Source organism: Centropristis striata, chromosome 18 (genome assembly GCF_030273125.1).
Source record: "Centropristis striata isolate RG_2023a ecotype Rhode Island chromosome 18, C.striata_1.0, whole genome shotgun sequence".
Classification (NCBI taxonomy): Eukaryota; Metazoa; Chordata; class Actinopteri; order Perciformes; family Serranidae; genus Centropristis; species Centropristis striata.
Window position 1 is genome coordinate 18,630,080 of NC_081534.1, and position 17,156 is coordinate 18,647,235.

The 17,156-nt window shown below is 38.0% G+C and overlaps 1 protein-coding gene across 3 annotated transcripts in view; it reads right to left on the reverse strand.

Moving 5' to 3' along the window:
- znf106b (zinc finger protein 106b) overlaps nucleotides 1–17,153 on the reverse strand; it is a 20,730-nt gene extending 3,577 nt beyond the window's left edge. The window contains exons 1-19 of one of the 3 annotated variants that reach the window (XM_059355799.1): nucleotides 17,081–17,153; nucleotides 15,811–15,926; nucleotides 15,077–15,138; nucleotides 13,388–13,591; nucleotides 12,112–13,299; nucleotides 11,669–12,023; nucleotides 9,040–9,100; nucleotides 8,763–8,920; nucleotides 7,754–7,814; nucleotides 6,907–7,663; nucleotides 6,334–6,383; nucleotides 5,483–5,625; nucleotides 4,600–4,734; nucleotides 3,063–3,179; nucleotides 2,004–2,195; nucleotides 1,125–1,187; nucleotides 870–989; nucleotides 660–731; nucleotides 484–555 (exon numbers count right to left, since the gene is read on the reverse strand). In XM_059355799.1, the coding sequence (XP_059211782.1) occupies nucleotides 484–555; nucleotides 660–731; nucleotides 870–989; nucleotides 1,125–1,187; nucleotides 2,004–2,195; nucleotides 3,063–3,179; nucleotides 4,600–4,734; nucleotides 5,483–5,625; nucleotides 6,334–6,383; nucleotides 6,907–7,663; nucleotides 7,754–7,814; nucleotides 8,763–8,920; nucleotides 9,040–9,100; nucleotides 11,669–12,023; nucleotides 12,112–13,299; nucleotides 13,388–13,591; nucleotides 15,077–15,138; nucleotides 15,811–15,924 (3,924 nt within the window). In that variant the 5' untranslated portion in view covers nucleotides 15,925–15,926; nucleotides 17,081–17,153. Of the gene's footprint in view, nucleotides 1–483; nucleotides 556–659; nucleotides 732–869; nucleotides 990–1,124; nucleotides 1,188–2,003; nucleotides 2,196–3,062; nucleotides 3,180–4,599; nucleotides 4,735–5,482; nucleotides 5,626–6,333; nucleotides 6,384–6,906; nucleotides 7,664–7,753; nucleotides 7,815–8,762; nucleotides 8,921–9,039; nucleotides 9,101–11,668; nucleotides 12,024–12,111; nucleotides 13,300–13,387; nucleotides 13,592–15,076; nucleotides 15,139–15,810; nucleotides 15,927–16,897 lie in introns of all 3 variants that reach the window. The other 2 variants (XM_059355800.1, XM_059355798.1) reach the window with 2 other exon arrangements.
- Between the last annotated feature and the right edge of the window lie 3 nt (nucleotides 17,154–17,156).

The following is a 17,156-nucleotide window of genomic DNA, read 5'->3' on the forward strand; positions in this document are numbered from 1 at the left end:
CACTGTGAAATTACTCCACTACAAGTAAAAATCCTGCATTCAAAACTTACTGAAGTAAAAGTACAAAAGTATCAGCATCAATATGTACTTAAAGTATCAAAAGTAAAAGTACTAATTATCAAAATTAACCAATGTTTAATATATTCTAAATATCAATGTACTATTATTATAGATATTGATTATGTTAGCAGCATTTTACTATTGTCAACGTATGGCTTACTGTAACTATTTAATATACATTTATGTGGTTTTAGAGTAAAAAGTACAATATTTGCCTCTAAAATATAAAAGTGAAGTAGAAGTATTAAGTTACATATATTGAAATACTCCGGTAAAGTACAAGTATGTCAAAATAATACTTGTAAGTATGTCAAAAGACAATACTTGAGTAAATGTACTTAGTTACATTCCACCACTGCTAATATATAAAATATCAACATTTTCCTTTAGGATTGTCTCTCTATAATGATATTTAGGTGTTACCCAGCAGCGGAAGTTCTTCATCAGGTTGAGCTGCACAGCTTGAATGCTGCCATCGTAACAGCCTGTGTAGATCTGATAGGGACAAACAATTGTAGAGAGTTTAATATTATACCCATCCATCTTTTCATAAAAGTTTTTATTCAAAATGATGTCTGGGACAGTTGTAGTCAACATACCATGCTCTTATGCACAGCCATGCACATCACCATGTCACTGTGACCCCCGTACACCTGCAGGCGGTCATGAGACTGAAAAAAAATACAACGTTTAAATAAATAACTTGTTCAGAAAATTCAATGCTTTCTCTTTCATATCTTATCAACATTTTCAAAATACAGTGTTGAACGTCTGTCAACCGTTGTAAAATTAAGTCATAAATCCTGTACCTGCAGCTCATAAACTCGGATCAGTTTATCCAGACAGGCGGTCACCATAACTTTCCCCAAAATGACGATCGATGTGACGGCGTGATTGTGACCCTTGTAGATACGAACCAACTCACCAGTCTAAAAAAAAAAGAAGATGGTAATGAAACAAACCCAGACAATCTGCATAAATTAACATTTGATTTGAGTTGAGTTTTGATCTCTTGACCTTTGCAAGAATAAAACTCTGCTGAAATCTCCTGCTACATCACTTACATGGATGTTGTGAGCATGGACAGATGTGTCACTGGAGCCGCTGAAGACCAGATCATTCACCACCTGAAAACAACAAAGGAAATGTATTTTAGTACACCTGATGATCTACATTTCATCTTAAAGTAATAATAAAACTGAAACTTTTAGACCAAATGTCTCAAAATATAGCTATTTATTTCAGAATTCAAACGGAACAAAGTATTTCCAGCTGTTAAGAAGATGTAAATCATATGTTTAGACACTTTTGAGAAGCATCTGCAGAAAAATAACTGAATTTCAATTTATTTAGTCTCCTTATCTGGAGAGTTCATAGTGGAGCGGAAAAGCTCATATATGGAAGGTTTTGTGCATTTTATGACTAAAGCATGAAACTTTCTCCATGGTTTCTATAGACCATGAAGTTTTATTTCAGACGTGGGGGCATTTCAGATTTGACAGTCATAAAATTCCATGTAACAAGTCTCTACCTTTATACCTGAAAAAAAATGTCCATATACTTGTAGGGTAAAGAGCCCCTATTGCCAAATTGAGGCTTTAAACTAAATTTGGTGATGGTGCAAAAAATGGAAAAATGCAAAACTGAGGTCAACGACCTCTCAAGGTCACCAGAGGTCAAATACAAACTGCCTCTACGTCTAAAATACAAGCTTTAGGTGTGTAGATTATATGCTGAAACGTTCATGCTTTAGTCATAAAATGCACGATTGGTTTGCTTATCTGCCCCTCTATAAACCCTCTGAACCCCACAACCCTGAGGCATGTCGATGTCACTTTATTGCACCCAAAAACTGTGCTGTGTTTTTTAATGATCAAATTTCCAGTGGGGCTTGGGGGCTGTTTAAACAGATGAGAGAGGAGGTGGTCCAGACGTGTCCTCACCTTCATACAGAGTACAGTTTTGGTGTGACCCTGCAGCGAGCGCAGCAACAAGCCGCTCTTGGCATCTCGTACGCTGATGGTGCTGTCATACGAGCCGACCAGCAGCACCCTGCGGGCGCCCTCCTGCGCCGTACCCAGACAGCTCACACCTCGCGGGCCGTGGCACTCAAACACATCCAGCTGCTTCAGAGTCTAACGAGACAGAGATCAGGATGAGGTTGAAGACCTATGCTAACAAAGACCTTTGCTCAGGATATTTAGAAAACAATTCTTTTAGCCTGGTCATTCAAGTACTCTGGTTTAGGGATGGGAATAATTCATCGATGATCTACTTATGGTCGTTAAGAATTTGGTCGATCACGTGGAATTTTTAATCAATCTGCGTGTTTTTTTATTTTAATTTTAACTGACTGTATCAGTACTGACTGAACTGAAACACGCCGAGCATTCAGTTCTGCTGCCATACGTCAATCAGCCAATGAGCTGAGAATTAAGTTAGATAAAGCTACAGTTTGCAAACTGAAAGTTGCAATAAAACACAGAGAAATATGAGAGGATTCATTTGAGCAAAACTAGCCTACTGTATCAAATCTTTCTATCATGAATAACGATTTTCAGAGTTTAATTTGATCCAAAACTTATTTAAACACAAAACAGACTTAAATATGCAAGATTACAGTGAAAACTAACCTCATGCCACTTTGGGCGCTAAAATATAAAACATTGAACTCCTTGATGCTATCTTTACAGTTTAATCTCACTTGAGTTTTTACGATCAACAGGAAGTCTTTTTTCGTTCTTTCAAAATAAAAGTGTCCATTATCCAAACATGCTTTTGCATATTACTGTATATATATTTATTTTTATTTTGCCCAGGAGTATGTATAAAAACATAACGATTAAACAAATAATTGATTGTTAATGTTAAAGATGCTTGAGTTGGCAGGTTTCTTCCAATCGCCCATCCCTACAGCATATTAGTTTATCTTAAGCTTAATGAATGTCATGTTGATCTTAATTTTCTTCCCCTGAATTTACTTGTACAATCACTTCACTCACCTGTACATCGTGACTAGCCACAGATCCGTTAGCGAGTCCGGCATACAGGATGTTCCAGCCGATGTGCAAACACAACACTCGGTCTGACAGAGAGATCTGCTCCAGACACTTTGTGGTCTAGGAGGAGAGAAATAAAACACAGAATGAAAAGAAATTAAATCAACATCAAAGAAATCAAAACAGAAGACAGGAGGCTGTTCTAAGCTTACAGAAGTGGGTATATGACGGTTCAAAACATATTAGCAATTAAACAAATAAATCATAACTACAGGGAATCATAAAGAAACATTACCTATGCCAGTAAAGCCAGTTTTCACTGGCCCCAAAAAAAGGATCAACAAATGAAGCATTTCTCTTATCATATCAGGGACAAGTATGAAAAAACAAAAAAAGGACCCGGGGGAGGGGGGTAATATTTAGAGAAAAAATTAGCCGATTTATGAGAAAAAGTGACAAATCTACAAGAAAAAATTAGCCGATTTATGACATTTGCCACTTTTAATCCTATAAATCTGCAACTTTTTTCTCATAGATTTGCCACTTTAATCTCGAAATATTACCCCCCTTTCCCTGGTCTGCTTTTTTTTTTTTTTTTTTTTTTAATACGTGGCCCTAATACGCAATCGTACAATTCCCTATTTTTTAAAGGGTTAAAAAATCCCCAAAAATACATGAACTGAAAACATGCCCTAAAACATACGATTTATCGTCTTTTTCACTCTAAACGGGACCATAATTTACTAAATGAACATCATGCTGTATTAAAGAAAGAATCAAACTAGTGATTGAGACCAATTTACTCATTATGGGAATGTTTACTGAGGTAATAAATCAAGTGAAAAGTAGGGTCCTTTTCTCATAGACTTCTATCCAATCTGACTTATTTTTGTAACCGAGTACGCAGATGACTGTTATTGTTAGTCTTCTGCAGGGTTCTCAACATGATCAGGGCCCAGTACTTAATGAATTTGTTAATTGGTGTGACCAGTCCTTCCTATAAATATTTCATTCTGCTTTTATTGAGTCTGTACTTTCCTTTAATGTTATCTGTTGGTTTGGACATCTCAGTCTTAAAAACAAAAAACAAACTAGATAAAATGGTCAGGCTGTGTTGTAAAATAACTGGTGACAAATGAATGTTTAGTCTGCTATTGCCACTTTTAATAAGCAATGATGTCAGGACGTTAAGCTTCTTATAATCTTACTGAATTTAACAGTGAGCAACAATTTGGAACTGTGTTGTTTGCACTATAACACTTGTATGTATGTCGCACTTGTATTTTATGTCTTTTTGTCTTAAACTACTGTTTTTAAATCAAATTTCCCCTCAGGGACATTAAAGTTTTACCTTACCTGACCTAGTTTTTGCCCCCTGCTGGTCGTTAGAAAGAATGCAATTTTAAGGCACTTCAGCCTTGGCTAAACTTTTCAGACTCGCAGAGGCTACATTCACTTCCATTTAACAGTCTATGAAGGTCACATACAGATCACAAGGTCGAATGTGTATCACAACAGGGCTTGTTCAGACGTCCTGTACCTTTGTGCTGTAACAGCGGATCGTCTGGTCACTGGATCCGGTGTAGAGACGCGCCGGCATGTTTGGCAGAGACGACACCAGCAGACAGTTGACTTTGTTTGTGTGACCTTCAAACACGGCTTGGCACTCCCTGTTCTGGATACACAGAGACAAAATAATCAGCTTAATATTTCATGTTTTATAATTCCATGGATGCTTCTGCTTTGCTGCATGCAGTGGTGCAAGAAGTATTCAGATCTCTTACTTAAGTAAAAGTATTAATACCACACTGTGAAATTACTCCACTACAAGTAAAAGTCCTGCATTCAAAACTTACTGAAGTAAAAGTCCAAAAGTATCAGCATCAAAATGTACTTAAAGTGTCAAAGGTAAAAGTACTCGTTATGCAGAATGGACCCACTCAGATTGATATTTATTCTAAATATATTATTGTATTATTATTATTGATGCATTTATGTAAGAAGCATTTTAAGCATTGTCACGGTTGGATTCATTTTATCTTCTCAATATACTGTTAACAAATGTCTAATCACTTTAAATTGATCACGTATTTTATGTAGTGGAGTAAAAAAGTACAATCATTTGCCTCAAAATGTAGTGAAGTAGAAGTATAAAGTTACATAAAATGGGTATGACTTCTTCAAAATTGTACTTAAGTACAGTACTTGAGTAAATGTACTTAGTTACTTTCCACCACTGGCTGCTTGGTATGTCAAAAAATGATAAAAAATGACAAGATAAATGCTACCAAAACTGGTACCAAAAAAAAAAAGTGTAAAAGGCAGTAAATGAGCATGACACAGACTGATTGTTTTGGTTGGATTGTCTAAAAAGGGAAGGTTTGAAAAAAGGGGTTATGAATTTTAAACAGTGATCAACATACCGTCAGACTGTAGGCCCGTGCTGTGTTGTCCCCTGAACATGTGTACAATCTTCCCCGGTGAACTTGGAGGCCGTGGACAGGACCTGTGTGATTTTCAAAAGCTCCCACAGAAGGCTCTTCATCCTCGACAACCTCAACACAATCTGTTGGGAAAAAAAAGATTGATTATTGTTAAAATATCACAATATTTGCATCCAAACATGCCCTGTGACACTTTTCCCCAACACAATTTAGTGTTAGTGACATTTTCAGGGCATACAGGTGCATCTCAATAAATGACATCATAGAAAAGTTTATTTATGTCAGATATTCAATCCAAAAAGTGGAAATAACACATTATATAGATTCTTTACACACAGAATTTAACATTTCATGTCTTAATTTATGTAATTTCTTCTAATTATAATGATTATGGCTTACATTTAATGAAGACCTAAAATTCGGTATCTCAAAAAATTTTTAATATTACAAAAAAACAATTTTAAAAAATTCTAAATTCTAAAAGTATGTTTAATATTGAGATGCACCAGTGCATGTATCAATTTCTAAGTTTTAATGCCTAATTCTGGGCAGGTAAAAGTACATTGGAAAATACCTATGTGTGTATATATATATATATATATATATATATATATATATATATATATATATATATATATATTAAAAAATAGCAATGGTGAGTACAAAAAAAAAATACAATAAAAAATAAAATTTAAAGTTAAAAAAATATAATACAACAGGAAAGGATAATAGAACATGATTAATATATTTAAAAAAAAGAAAAGGTATAAAATAATTTTCTTAAAACAACAAAACAATCGAAAGGAGAAAACAGGAGAAACAGTGCTCACCTAAAGAATCGTTGTCAACACTTGATGGCACAGACGTCGGCTGAACTTTCCTGAGAAGTCGAGAGAGAAAAGTCACTGACATTTCACACTTACAGGTACATCTAAAAAAAATAGAATATTGTGAAAAAGTTCAATATTTTTTGTCAATTATTTCAGAAAGTGAAACTCATATATTGGACATAGGCTTCCATTATGATCACCTCCATGCCACGCCGTATTAATGCAGTAATTCATGCAAAAGGAGCCCAACCAAGTATTGAGTGTATAGAAATGAACAGAAGCATGACATTTGTGTTTAAAATATCCTTTTTTTTTTTTAAATGAATCTTATGTAATATTCTAATTTTCTGAGACACTGAGTTTTGTGTTTTCATTACCTCTAAGCCAGAATCATCAAAATTACAAGAATTACAGGCTTGAAATATTTCACTCTATGAGTAATGAATCTATATAATATATGAGTTTCACTTTCTGAAATAATTGACAAAAAATATTAAACTTTTTCATGATATTCAAATTTTTTGAGATCTGTACATGTAAATTGATGCTCATAATGTTTAGGATTGATCTCACCTCTCGGCATCATTTTGCTGAGCCGTCTGTTTGCTTGAAGGACTGAACTCCACACTGATGGACTTCTGAGGAGGCTCTTGGTGGACTGGTGGAACATTTAGTGCACCGTCACTGTCTGATTCAGCGACATCAATGATCACCCAGTCGGGGGACTCCATCATTTTGACAGAGGTGTCGCTCTCGTTCCCTCCATTGTCTTCTGGCGGAGCAGCAGGTACGTTTTGACCACTTTTGGGAACAGATGTTGAGACTGGCACCTCTGCTGCTGGCTCATTTTCCTTGGCTTGACGTCGTCCTGTCTCTTCCTCAGAATCACTGTCAACTGTCAGTGCTTCTCCTTTTACAAAGCTCACTGTCTGCTGCCTGGCAGATGATTCAGGGAAATTGTTTTTTGCACTTGCTGATGGAGAGCAGCCTGTTCTGAGTGGGTTGAGAGAGGTAACAGCAGCTGTAGGAGCAGCTATGAGTGGCGGTGGTGGAAGCAGAGTAGGGAGCAACTCAGGGGGAAACGAGGGCACCGGCGGCTTCACAGGAGCCTGAAGTGGTTCAGAGTTACAGGGGACTGTTTTGGCAAACGGACTGGCCTGACCAGCTGTGGATGCTGGCAAGCCTTCTTTCTTTACTGGCATGTTCGGCAGAGCAAGCGGGCTAATGGAAGATGCAGGGTTTGATGGGGATGGCTGATGGCTGGAGGCACCAGGAGAAGGGAGGGGAGAGGGTCTTGGGGAAGCAGCAGACGCTGCTGATGAGGTGCTGGCTGCATTAGATGATGAGAGATAAAGAAAGAAAAAGTTAAATCAGAGACCACGGCTTGAACATATGAATAGAAAGTTTTATCGAACTCTACCTTTCATTCCTTGCAGGATCTCAATGCGCTTGGCTCTCAGACTGTTGACCTCAGCAGTAAACTGTAACAAGAAGAACAATTCAATCAAAACCTGTGAAAAATACCTGAGGAAAAGGTTAAAAGATATAGATCTTTAGTAGAGCCAGACAGATATGGGATTTTTGAGACCGATGCTGATACTGATTTAACAGGGGAAAATTCATTGATTACCGAAAAATTACTATACTATAGATCTTTTTTTATGTGGATTTTGTACTGATTTTTTCCTATTCTGCAAATGTACCCAGAGAGCTACTTTCTCAAACATTTACTTTATTCAATAATAAATAACATTGTTTGTTTCAAATTGTTTAGTTTAATCATCAAAAATTGTTTAGCGTATTTAGTTTACACAGTATTTTTGTGTTTTTATGGAAATTGGGTTGACACTGTGGGCGCCTGATGTTATAGGTAAGTGGGTAGGCAGAGGGCTGGCATGCACCTGGGGGGGCTATGGTTTTCTACTACTGCGAAGAGAGGCAGCAGGAGCCATGATTTCTTTGTTCTCTTTGTTTGCTTGCTCGAATTGCATTAAATAAACCTTTGAAACTCACAATTTTGCATGGACTTCATAGCTTCTTTTCCTGTGTACACCATACACCCATTGTGCATCAGTGGCATTTTTTAAATTTAGTTTGTTTTAATTTTATTTTTCGAAAAAAATTGCCACTACACACTGTATTATCAGCCAATTCTACAAATGATAACTGAGAAAATAAATAATAATAAAATAAATAGCTAAATTAACATCATTACTTTCCAGTTTCAGTCAATTGATTATACAAAAAAAGCAGAAAAAAAACTAATAGCTAACACCAATAGCTTTCTAAATCACAACAAGCTACATTTTCTGCATTATAAATTGTGTAAAAAAGTTTTCATAATGGCACATATCGGACAGCATATACACCGGTACGCCTTAAATAGATCAATATCGGCAGATAATGTCCGTCTTTAATGTTGTCAGTACCTGCTGTCTCAATAACAGAAGTCTTTGGACGTCTGTGTAGGCAGCTTGCAGGGCGTTGCGGGCCTGGACCAGAGACTTGTCCAAATCCTGCAGCGAGTGGCTCAGCTCGTCCTCCCTCAGAGACACAGCCAGCAGCTGGTCCATTTGGTCCTGGTCTGCTAGGTAGGAAAACAAGGGAAATATACACACTGAGATTTAACAACTAACATTTGAACATTTGATTGACATTTGGTGATTTTAGTACAGCTAAGGGGCGTTTATTATTGAACAGAATTACCTTTGTTTGACTTTGTTTTCCTCTTTCTGCCACTTGGCTCATTTTCAGAAATGTCTTCATACTGTAAGAACACATGATAATTATTTTTTTTTGTTATTAAACTTTTTATTTGAATAAAAACAAAACAGCACATACATGTTGTTCTACATCTTGTAGACAAAGTCTTTTCATTAATACATGAAAAGAAAAAATGGTTTAAAAACGAAAATAAATTAAAGAGAAGAAAAATTAAAAAAAAATAAAAATCACATCCTTGCAAAAGCATTTACACTATCGCAATACTCCTATAAAGACATACTTATACCTAATAATAATTCGAAAATCACAATGTACACCTTCCTTCATCCATGTTTTCTTTTGCAAACAGTACCTTATCATGGGGTGATAACATTGATGACAAGAGCAACATCAACTCAAATGATAGTACTAGTAAATTAAATAAAGATGGTTTGCTGCATACATGTATAGCACTGATTAATACGAGTATAGTTATTGAAACAGAAACAAAAAACAGAACCAGATGAGTGGAGTCGAGAACTCGAGAGGGGGTTTATCACTTTAACCAATATCTTGCCTCTAAGTTGTTAGATAGTTTGTCCAACTTTCCCAATAACTTTCAAATTTATCTTGTTCAAGCTTAAGAATGAATGTTAGCTTCTCTTGTAGGATCAGCTCAAATTCTGGCTTATAAATTAAGAAAACAACAAGCAGAGAGGGTAGTATATAAAATCAAAGATCCAATCACCAAAGGATTGAAATTTGACTTTCACGACATTCATGGTTGTTTTGAAAAATATTACAAAAACCTATATGCCCGGATGGCCAGTAAGGGGGATAAGTCTTCTGAATCTCTGTTTTATAGGACGATGAAAATACCTGGTTAAAGCCCTGCCTTTTCAGTTTAGCATGCCCGGAATTGCTTAAATGGGTCTCTTGCAGGAATATTATATCTACCTTGTCTTTTTTCATTTTGCCCAGAATTTTACTTCTTTTTACCGGGTTTAGTAAACCCTTTACATTGTAAGAAGCCAACCTAAGTTATTATTATAAACAAAAAAAGGTATCATCTTTAATCTTACCCCCCTCCTCCACTCAAACGCCATAAAAACATGAACACAAAAAGGAACATAACTAGAACAGTCCCAGATAAACATAAACCTAATACATTTCGCCATTTTCTCAGGTTGAGCTTCCTGTTGCGAGGTCTCGTTTGTGACCCTGAAGGAGCCCAGATGTTTTGCCGGCTCGGAGGGAAAGCCTCCATTCGTCTCCCGCTGTGGAGGGCCCTCCTTTAAGTTTCCAAAATGATCCATGCTTTAAGCATAGCCGGATCATCCCCGATCATACATGTAATATTATTAATGTCATTAACCTAACCAAAACGCCTCCTATGGCAGTTATTTATTAATTATGTGTTCCACATCTACTACCATGCCTCCTTACCGCGGAGGGTCCGCGCCGACACATTAATAAGTTCAGCGGTTAGATCTTCTGAAAACGTCCAATCTCCATTTAAACCCATCCCGCGGAGTCTCCGGCTGCTGCTCTGCTCCTTTTGGGGACCGAGTCTTGCGCCACATCAGGTTTTTCACTTTGTCAGCAAAGCTCGGCGGTGGTTTAAACACCGTCACGGACAAACCTCTCTTCACCATGTCCTTCGTAGCCTCCTCTGCAGAGTTGTACAAGCATGTCTCTCCCTCGTAAAATACCCTCATTCTGGCTGGAAAAGGTGTCTGGAACCATATATTATTCTCCCGCAGCACCTTCTTAGCCTCCGCGTATTCCCGGCGCTTCTTGAGGGTCTCTGGAGCAAAGTCATGATCCACAAAAAATCTTCTGCCCTGATACAGAAACCCCTTTTTTGCCGTAGCAGTTTCAGTATTTCTTCTTTAGTTTTGCCGCTGGAGAACTTGACCACTATGGATCTCGGGGGAGAATCGGCCGGAGGGGGGCATCTTCAGGTCGCCGGTGGGGGGCAGCTAGTTTCTCATTCAGCAGTTTTTCCACGAATGATATCATCGACGTGGAGCTGCTCTCCGACCCTTCCTCTATGTCATGACTTCTTATGTTCTCCCGTCTTGCTCGTCCCTCTTGATCGTCCCTCTTGATCGTTAGCTTATCTTCCAGCTCGTAGCCTCCTCCAGCCCCAGCACTCTTTCCTCTGTCTCTGAAGTCCGCATTTCAACTTCAATTCTGCTGTTAGTTTTCTTAATGTCCTCCCGTATTTCTCGGAGAGTTTCTATGTTTTCACGCCGAAACTCTCTCAGCTCTAGCAGGATTGTCTGCAGGCTAACCATCTCTGCATCCACCTGTAGCTCCCTTGTGTCCGGTTGGCTAGCTGAGTCGTCCTCGGCTGACTCTTCCTCGGCTGTTTGTGCCCTTTATTTCGTCTGTGAAAGGTTGTTTTGTTTTGGGCATATTGTAAACGCCTCTTTAACTTCTTATATTAACATAAAACAATCTCTCAAAAGAATTACGGCGTTTTCCTTAATGATCGGGGAGCTCGTTAGTATGCTGCCTACCTCATGGCTGCTAGACCGGAAGCCCTCATAATTAATTTTAAACAGTAAAAGTGTATCAGCTGGATGTTAGCTGTGCCCTACACTTAATGAATCTGAATACTACTCACCACATGTTGTTTCCTCTTGCTTGCACTACTGTTGGCTCTCAAATCTCCATTCTCACCCTCAAAGCTGGCCTCCGTCTTCACAGAGACGGCTCCGACCGTCTGATGGCTGCAGCCTTCCTGTGCTGCATCAGGCTGCTCCACAGGCTCCTGCATCTGATGACCTGACTCTGTTTCCGTGTTAAAGTCATTATACGTTGTCTCCTGAGGCAGAAGAGGAATTTCGATGCAGTCTGCACCTGAAGAACTATCTGCGACCGACTCCCAGTGGAAGCCTTCAGACAGAGTCGTGTCTCTGTCCTCTGCTTGTGTTGAGCTTTCTTGGCCCGACAGACGGTTTGTCAACTCTATTCCAAACCTGTTACCGCAACAAATTAACAGTTAAAAACTTTAACTTCTGTGTGGTAAACAAAAGGTAACACGGACACAGACAGGAAGAGGATTACCTGGGCATGCCTTTGAACCGCTCCGTCTTCCTTCTTATCATCTCCTGATGCATTTCCCTTAAGTTTATCTTACTCTTGGCCCCTGATAAGCTAAGCAACTTATTCAGGGTTGATTTAAGCACAGCCTCTGTTCCCTGCTGAACTTTGGCTGATCCGTGGGCAATCCGAACCTTGCGGGTGACGTTCAGGTTGGACTCAGAGGGCGGGGTCAAACACTGGCTAATAGAAGTCTTGGAGTCCAGGGGCCTCTCAGATTCTCGCTCCGTGCTGTTTGAGGGTCCATCCGAGTCACTTGAAAACGTTGAGCTCTTCTCACAATGCTGAGTTGCCTGCTTTGGATTAGAAAGAGTAGTCTCCTTGGCGTAGGAGTCACCCATTGGCTGCTCTTTCTCCGCTCCAGCGTGTTGCGCGCGGCTGTGATCACCTGTCTGACTGTTCTGCTTCCGAGCTTCCCGGTCGGCCCGGCACGGCTCCCTCAGACCCAGCGCTCTTCTGATTTGCCGCAGCATCGAACTGACGTCGACCTCCCGTATAGGAGCCGCGTTGGCGTTTGCAGAAGCAGGGTGAGCTGAAGGTTCTTGTCCCGGCTGAGGAGATCTCGTACTGTCATTGGGGCCGAAGACGATGGCTCCATTTTGAGGAAGGTGATCGCTGGTGAAGTCAACGTCGTACTGCTTGTTGTAATAGTCATGCTGGCTGATTTGAGTCCATGATTGCTGTGGCTTGTTAGTGGTTCCTCCTTGGGTGTTGTGTGGTCTTCTAACATATATGTCTGTTTGGGAGCTCTCAGCTTTGACAGAGTAGTTGTTGTCATAAATCGGCTGCTGGGCTGATTGGGTGAACTGGTCTCGAAGAGAAGGGCAACATGGAGCAGGCTCTTCTGAAAAACAAGCCAATCTTCCGCTTTGATTCTGCAGAGTAGATTCTCTTTGCTGAAAAGGCCTTTGCTGACTGGACACTTTATTCTCTTTGTTCTGAACAACTGCATTGATTCTTCCTTGCTGGTAGGTCACCTGTTGCCGTGTCCTCATATTCTCCTGTCTGGACTTTTCCAATTTTGCTATTTTGGACGCCGCCATGTTTTTTTTGCTGGCTCTCGGTTGCATTTCTGCACGCTTCTGACCAGCTGCCTGCTTCTGACCAGCTGCCTGCTTCCGCTTCTTTTTTCTCTTTTTCAATGCTTTCTTCCTGTAAATGAAAAACCCTAAATGTTATTTACACAAATTACAGTATGGAGAGAATAAAATGTGAAGAGACAAAAAGGTGAAATTATTACTCGTCTTTTCTTAGTGCTTTGTTTCGTTCCAGGATCCGGGTCAACGCCTCTTCGCCTAGAGCCTTGGACAGCCAGAGGGGCTTTTCTTTTCTAGACACCAAGATCTTCAGATTGGCTTTGTGTTGAGCCGTGGCGATGTGCTGAGCGAACTCCTTTAAACCCATGGAGGCGGCCATACATGCGTGGCATTCATGTCGTGAATCCCTGATAATGGGAGAGCATAATAACAAACAATATTTTTGAAAGATATGAGCAGCTGTCAGAATTCTGGCTGGTACAGTTCATGTTGGAATTATCGGCACAAAAAAGTGTTGACATTTGATACAGAGCAGAAGGGAATATATAATGTATATATGTCTTTTTTTATATTCTTTATTCTGTTTTCTATATCTATATGTCTGTACCTTGAGCTGCTGTGACAACTAAATTTCCCCACTGTGGGATAAATACAGTCATATCTTATCTTATCTTACTCCAGAAGAATACCACCTCGACATATGTTATATATAAGGTTAGGGCTGGGCGATATATCCATATAAAAGATATATCGATATAATTTTAAATGTGATATGGAATTAGACCATATCGCATATATCGATATACAGTCATGGGAAAAATGATTAGACCACCCTTGTTTTCTCTAATATCTTGTTCATTTTAATGCCTGGTACAACTAAAGGTACATTTGTTCAGACAGACAGACAGTTTAATTTAAGAGCTGATATCTAGACATTTTCCATGTTTTTTCTTGTTTATGATTTTGGTTATTATCAAGAAAACCATGTAAAATGTCCTAGATATCAGCTCTTAAAATGAACTCTTATGAGCTATTTTTGTTGTTATCATTATATTTGTCAAAACAAATGAACCTTTAGTTGTACCAGGCATGGATTGAACAAGAAATTGAAGAAAACAAGAGTGGTCTCATCATTTTTTCCATGACTGTAGTTCAAATTTGCACTGTGATCCTTGCTCCAGGCAAGCTGCAGCTTTTATTTAAGGTATTTTATTTAAATGTGCACTTTATGGAGCTTTGATTTAAAAAATATATTCTTGTTGTTATACAGTATTTATGTTCACTTAAATAAATGGTTTCAATTAAACCACTTGTGACATGTCATATTTGGCTTTGACTGAACATTTGCTCTCACTTTGTGATAAAAATATTGGGATATACATCGTATATCGATATTCAGTCTAAATATATCGTGATATGACTTTTGGTCCATATCGCCCAGCCCTACATAAGGTGCCATTCTATTTTAAATGTAATGAAATAAACATCATTTGAAATCCTTGTTTGTTTATAAACTACTGTATGCTGATATCAGCTTAGCTTTAGGGCATATAATATTATTTTATTATCTTCGATGACAACAAGAAATATTCTGTGTGAATTGATGATAAATAAACTTAACTTTAAATACAATTAGTTTACTGCTTGACAGATGTTGCAAAGACAATGAGGGAAAATAAGGGAGCTAACCATGCAGCTATAGAAATTCAAGCCTTTTTATAATCCAAAAAATGATATAATTATTCAAAAATATTATGAAAGTATATTATTATATTAATAACAACAGTATATTTATCTACTTATATACTTCTTTTCTCAGATCATACTATGCATCCAAGCAAAATAATTTATTAAAAGAGAATTTATTTTCATATCTGAGAAACATCACTCACTTGCCCAGCACCGTCTCGATCTCTCTGTGATGCAGCATACTATGCACATGATGCTGCGCTTCCTGTAGATTAGAGACATATTATCAAGACTATATTTATTATCGGGGAAAAAATAAACCCACACTTGTCACCAGTGGTGGAAAGTAACTAAGTACATTTACTCAAGTACTGTACTTAAGTACAATTTTGAGGTACTCGTACTTTACCTGAGTATTCCCATTTTAATGTAACTTTGTACTTCTACTCGACTACATTTTGAGGCCAATATTGAACTTTCTACTCCACTACATTCAGCTGACAGCTTCAGTTACTTTTCAGGTTGAGATTTCACATAAAACATGATCAATTTAAAGTGATTAGACATTTTTTTAATAAAACCCCATAACACTATATTATGTAGTTTAAATTAGCACCACCTTGAGAAAATTAAAATGCTGCTTACATAAATGCAACAATAATAATAATCTTATAATATATTTGGAATATACAAAACAATCTGAGTGGGTCTATTCTGCAAAACGAGTACTTTTGCTTTTGATACTTTAAGTACATTTTGATGCTGATACTTTTATACATTTACTGAAGTAAGCTTTGAATGCAGGACTTTTACTTGTAGTGGATTAATTTAACAGTGTGGTATAAGTACTTTTACTTTAGTAAAGGATCTGAATACTTCTTCTACCACTGCTAGCCGCCACTCATTTAAATGTCTTTGTAAAGTTAGAGCCACTCACATGTTTCAAATGCTGCTTGCGACACAAGATGCAGTAGGTTATTTTGCCCTTGTTCCTCTTCTTTTTCACAGGGGTTTGACCCACATTATCACGTGGGGTTTTCACCATTGCCATTTCTGAAGAAAAAACAAAACAAGAACAGTGTGATGAAAACACACGAAAGTAAACGAAGCCTTGCACTTTGATTGCATTTAAATAAAAGATAAATAAAACCAAACTGCAGTGTCTCAGTGGGGTCATCCATATGTTGTCAGGGTCCTACATAATCTAACATTGTGAGGTGTTTGTAAAGGTTATCTCTGCTGTTAAAAATCTAAAAGAAAGAAGTTGGGTAAAGGTTTAATGCAGTCTGAATGGTGAAAATCTGTTGAACCACCTTGGAGATGGCTACGGTTTCAAGTAGTATAACATTAATAGACAGATAAAACACAGAAACATGGAAAAAACACAGCTAAGTGCAAAAAACTCTTTATAAAGTGTTAAATGCGTCAAATAACAAGGATATTGAGCTGGAGATTACAGGACCCTAAAGGAATAGATATGCTCCAGTCTAGCATCATATCATCACAGATTAAACACTTTATCTTATAAGATAGACCAGGGATGGGCAACTGGAGGCCCGGGGGCCGCAAACGGCCCGCACCCTCACTTGAAGTGTCCCTTAGTACAACTACATGCATTTGAGCATGAAATCTTAAAAGTGCAGTGTGAAAATGCACAAAATGACTTCTTGCAATTCATGTTGGTCTGCTGTTCTTGCACTGATAAAAAAAAGAAATCACAGTAAGTGGTTATTTTTTATTTGCTTCAAACATTTTGCTATTTATACTCTTATACATGCATTTGAGCATGAAATATGTAAAGTTACTGCACTGTAAACATTTTTAAAATTGCAGTTTTATCATATCTGGTTAAGTGCACTGTCCTATATGTGGCCCTGTGGTAGTGTTGATGAAAAATTGTGGCCCCCTCCAGCATTTAAGTTGCCCATCCCTGATATAGACTGTTTGGTGGTTATTGCTTTATATTGACATCAGTATACAGTTTATAAGCAATACAACACATCAATATTCGTGTCTAAACTTACACAACGTGGTTGTCAGATCAGAATTAGCCAGCGTTAACGTCTGAGGAGGACTAAACTATAGAGTAACGGTCCAAGTGTTACAGTACACACAGCCGTTGGGTAAAGTTAACGGCATTTAGGTAACTTCTTAACGGATTATACCGCAAAAATATTACGTTTAAATTGTAAATTCATCATATTTACCAGCAAATTTCACATGGCAACAAATCTCAACTGCAGCTCAACCGCCATGTTTGCCTACGAAAAGTGCGTAAAACCT